At 40.7% G+C, this 4,922-nt stretch overlaps 1 protein-coding gene across 1 annotated transcript; it reads right to left on the bottom strand.

Annotated features, from left to right (window-relative positions):
* Nucleotides 1–2,248: 2,248 nt before the first annotated feature.
* Nucleotides 2,249–4,667, bottom strand: LOC102482616 (lysozyme C). Its single transcript, XM_006146198.3, has 3 exons — nucleotides 4,385–4,667; nucleotides 2,906–3,070; nucleotides 2,249–2,418 (listed from the first exon to the last, which is right to left on the bottom strand). Exons 1-3 carry the CDS (start codon nucleotides 4,518–4,520, stop codon nucleotides 2,249–2,251), a joined length of 471 nt encoding a protein of 156 aa, XP_006146260.1. The 5' UTR covers nucleotides 4,521–4,667.
* Between the last annotated feature and the right edge of the window lie 255 nt (nucleotides 4,668–4,922).

Genomic DNA, 4,922 nt, shown 5'->3' with positions numbered 1-4,922 from the left:
TGAGGGAGCCTGGCATGTTTCAAGTTGGTTCAGGATCCTACTTCCAGTACTGTAGCTAAATACCCAAACAACTGTGCTACGGGCCTGGCCCTTACATATTGTAAGTTTTATTCATTGATCACAGATGATTATATAATGGAAACTATTTTTAAAATAAACTGACTGCATGAAAAAAGAATATTCTAAAATGAGTCTTCTCTACTAGGAACTTTAACATTTAAAAACTTGATATCAAATTTGCAATAGCTACACAATATTTTAATCACTAAAATTTTTCACATTATTTCTAATTTTTTTTTGAGAGGTTTTTCACTATAGGGTGCGTGTGCTCGCCAGACAGAGAGACAGAGTGACAGAAAGCCAGAAATCACCCCCCAGAGGGGATGGCCATGCCGCAATCCCTTCTCCTCCATTCTCCTCTCGGGATCTTGGGCATGCACACACATGCGCCTGGCGTGGGTTTTAAGCCACTGGGTCCGGGATGCAAACCGCGGTCGACTACGTGGGAGTCCAGCGACATAGCCATTATGCTAACTGCTGGTTCCCCACATTATTTCTATTTTTAATCTGAGGTTTAAAAAGTATTTGTTTCTCTACTAGTAAACAAACCCATAAAAGAAGTTTTAGGTATAATAATAATTATATAGAAATTATATTTTTTAAAGATTCAGACTAAAGAATATAAAAATGAAATGTCATTGCTTTTAATTCACTTTAAAATCCCATGGGAGAGGGGATGTATATATACACATACAGAAGAAGCAGCTGTAGCAAAGCATTAACAATTGTTAAAAGTGCATGGCAGACATATGGCTGGTTATTATATAATATCCACAGTTTTCTATATATTTAGACACTACATAATAATAAGTGAAACAAGGCCAGCTTGAATCATGGTGGTTAAGGCAGCTGGATCCCACATCACTGACTGTGCATTTTGAGTCCCAGACCTGGCAACTTGAAAAACATGCCTGGCACATATACACATATATCCAGGATCCCAAGAGGAGAATAGAGGAGAAGGAGTTGTGGTATGGAGTGGGCATCTCTTTCTCATTTATCCCTCTCCCTCTCCCTGTCTCTCTCTCAGGTGTATGCATATACCCATTGGCAAAAGTCTAAACATTTTTAAAAATAAATAAAAATTTATAAAAGAAATAAGGTAATCAGAAAAGGACTATATAGGGACCAGCAGCTGGTGTAATGGCTATGTCACTGGACTTCCATACATTTGACAGTGGTTCGAGTCCTAGACCCAGTGGCTGAAACTCACACCAAGAACATGTGTGTACGTGCCCAAGATTGTGAGAGGAGAATGGAGGAGAAGGGATTGTAGCATGGCCAACCCCCCTAGGGATTTCTCAATTTCTGTCTCACTGTCTCTCTTTGTCTTTCTGGTGAGTGCACACACCCTATAGCAAAATCCTCTTTAAAAAAAAAAAAAAAAAAAAAAAAAAAAGGACCATATAACTGAATTATCCATAAACCTCTCAAAAGTTAGCTGGATAAATGGCATTGTTCTGGACAAAGCATCAGTAAGTCCAGGTTCAATAAACTGATATGTCATTTCGAGTACTTTTGACTATTAAAAATTTTATTCTGTCAAGCTAAGGAAAGAATACTGAGAAATCATTTTCCAAGAGTCTATATATTTATGATGAGAAATTTTCTCTTTGTTTTGCCATGAAATAAGCATTTCGTTTCTTTTTACCAAAGTCAGTGTAAGCTCTGGAATAATTAACTAATATGATGAAAGGTCTTCTTTCTATTAGACTCAGTAGGAAAAAAAGCTTAGTAATTTTTCATTTAGCAATTCCACTCTTGAAAATTAACACCATAAAACAATAAGAAATATACCCCGAGATGTATGCACAATGTTTCTCATAGCAATTTTTTCTTTCTTTCTTTTTTCAATTTCCAGAGGGCTTGCGTACTTCCCAAAGAGACAGAGAGGCAGAAAGCATCCCCCAATAGGGTGTGCTCACACTGCACTCCCTCCTCCTCCATTTCTCTAATCTGTCAGGATTTGGGGCCTGGATACACATGTGTCCAGTGTCTTTCTCAAGCTGCCAAAGCTGGGATTCAAACCACATTTGGCCATGGTGGGATCTATCTCTTTTAATCACTAAGCTACATGGTCAGCACACAGCAATTTTCTAAAAGGGAAAAATGGAAACAGTAAGAGCTTAACAAAGGAGCTGGAGTAATGAATTATAGACTGTTCATATAGTGGAGTTCTATACAGTTTTTACACATTGTACAGTAAGTTTAGGCTTAAGTGCAGTGACACAGGTAATATGGCATCCATGAGGATATTAGAGCCATATGAGAAGACCTGGAGTTTGATCTGGGTTAACCTGAACATGCTGGGAACACCCACGAGCTTCCCATGATCCTGGCTGGCTAGGGGACTGTGGACTGGACAGGTAGGGAGAGTCAAAAGAAGCATCTATGGCAAAACGTTCAAGTACTCGGTGAACATATGGCTGGTTATACTAACGTCTGTAACATTCTACATATTTGGAACATTTTCATAGTAAAAAGTAAAATAATCAAATAATTGCTACGCCAAAATTTCCAAAAATTTGGAGCCATGGACTTTTCCGCGAACTTCTCCAAAGGAAGCTGGAGAAATAGCGGTGTTCTGCACAAAGCCCCAATGATGCGTGTACGACAAATAAGTCATTGCAGATACTTCCATATATTCAAAAACAATCTTTTATATTACCAGCTCTTTAATTTCTTACTTAGGGAATTGTGAGGAGGACAATGACAACCTTCCAGAAGTGGAGATGGAATTTTTCTAGGTCTCCATCAAATGCTTCAAATTCCATTTGCATTGAAACCCTGCTCCTGTAAGTACCAGACAGGGCCATGCCAGCCCTCAGACGTCGTCCCCTCTTACCATTGCAGGATATGCCACAGGCGTTCACTGCTCCCGGGGTTTTGCCATCGTTACACCAGTACCGGCTGTTGATCTGGAATATCCCATAATCAGTGCTTTGGTCTCCAGGATTGTAGTTTGTAGCTCGTGTGTCATAATCACTCTCCCATTTGGCCAAACACATCCCTGAAAAGAACTGATTGTTAGTAATAAACAGAAACACCAAATGACTTACACCATATACTAAAATCCGTTCTAATTAGCTATTTTTATTTTTCTAAGGACTTACTTTATAAGTATAAAGATGGATTTTACCTTCAAAATATTTTAACTGTTTGTTGTTAAAGGACTCCAAGAGAATTCTTTGGCAAAGTAAATCATTTTGTAATGCTAATCAAACAAGATAATGTACTTTTAAGAATAGGAAAATAGTTGTTAATTATATGAAAGCATATAATTATTAAAATTCTGTGTCTCAAGAATGCTAATATGAACAGTAACAGAAAGGAAATAGGTTTTTGTCCCTGTATGGAGAGTTTCAACATACTTCTTAAAAATCTCGTATCATGGCAGGAGAATTAATAAAGATAAAAATACTGCATTACTTCAGGTTCTCAGAACCCTAGTTCCAAAAGAGCAATGGCTAGGATCAAATACCAAGACCCTGACAGAGCTGTGCCAAGTCCCCCAAAGTATCCTCTTGTCGGTCCGTCTGCTCCATTGAGTCTGAGACCCCGGGCAAACTGAGTGGCAGTACAAGCGTGTAACAGGTCCTGTCTTAGCTAGAATGGTATAGGGTATTTCTCTCCCCTGCCCTCATTCCTTAATCCGAGATCTTTGGATTAAAGCAGAGGTCCTCAACCCCTGGCCATGGACCATTACCAGTCATGACCTGCTAGGAACTGGGCCCCACGGCCGGAGGTAAGCAGCTGGTGAGCCGGTGCAGCTTCATCTCCATTTACAACCATTCCCCATCACTGGCATTATGGCCTGAGCTCTGCCTCCCGTCACATCCGCAGCGGCATTAGATTCTCAAAGGAGCGCAAACCCTGTCGTGAACTGTGCATGCGAGCGATCTAGGTTGCATGCTTTCTTGTGCAAATCTAATGCTGGGTGATCTGAGGTGGAGCTGTGGCCCTGATGCTAGCACTGGGGAGCAGCTGCAAGCACTGCATTGTGGTGAACTGTAGAACTATTTCATTATACATCACAATGTAATAATAATAGAAATAAAGCGCACAATCAGTGCAATGTACTTGAATCATCCCCAAACCATCCTCTCATCCTGTCTCTGGAGAAATTTTTTTTCACAAAACTGGTCCCTGGTGCCAAAAAGGCTGAGTCTAAAGGACCAAACTGACGCATTTCACCGTTGTAGTAGACATACCTGCAAGGCAATAAAAGTCAATTCCCTCAGTCCCCCTCTCCTGACTTACTCTCCCCCAGTAGCTGAGCCCTACCTGGCTGACCACCTGGAGGCCTGAAGGAAAGCACACTTACAATTGGCCAGGCTGATTCCCCTGTAGCCATCCAATCCAAGTCTTTTCATAGTTCGGGCCAACTCACACCTTTCAAAGATCTTGCCCTGCACAGTGACGGAAAGGAGCAGAAGCCCCAGAACAAGGAGAGCCTTCATGTTGACTGGGAAGCCAGACTTGTGATGACCGGAATGTTCTGGTCCCAGTATTTAAGATCTTTTCACTTCCTTCTTCTGGTGGTTTGGGGAAGGTCTCTGAGCCGTGTGGAAAGCAGGAACTGTTGACTGATCCACCGACTTTTAGTGTTTGAAGAGAATTGTTCTGATGTGCTAATAATTAACCTACAGGGAACTGATGAAGTGACGATGTTTAAAGACCTGGCTCAAGATGAAAAATAGCGCTGTTCCCAAATCCGGAACTATCTTCTATTTTATCATGAATTTGAACAACTATAAGAGAAAAAAGAAAACAATGAATACTTGTACATTTAAAAATGAGCTGTGTTGGGAACCAGCAGTTAGCATAATGGCTATGTCGCTGGACTCCCACGTAGTCGACCG

The sequence above is a fragment of the Tupaia chinensis genome, unplaced genomic scaffold, assembly GCF_000334495.1.
Source record: "Tupaia chinensis unplaced genomic scaffold, TupChi_1.0 Scaffold000168_1, whole genome shotgun sequence".
NCBI lineage: Eukaryota > Metazoa > Chordata > Mammalia > Scandentia > Tupaiidae > Tupaia > Tupaia belangeri.
This window is presented reverse-complemented; position numbering and strand designations above follow the sequence as displayed.

Bases quoted from the DNA above. Each gene is read 5' to 3' on its own strand.
- LOC102482616 (XM_006146198.3), bottom strand. From the start codon at position 4,520: ATGAAGGCTCTCCTTGTTCTGGGGCTTCTGCTCCTTTCCGTCACTGTG. The intron at 3,071-4,384 runs GTAAGTGTGCTT...AGTTCTTTTCAG, and splicing joins GGGAATCAGCCTGGCCAATT to GGATGTGTTTGGCCAAATGG. The intron at 2,419-2,905 runs GTAAGAGGGGAC...CTACCTGTCCAG, and splicing joins CTGTGGCATATCCTGCAATG to TCCACAGTCCCCTAGCCAGC.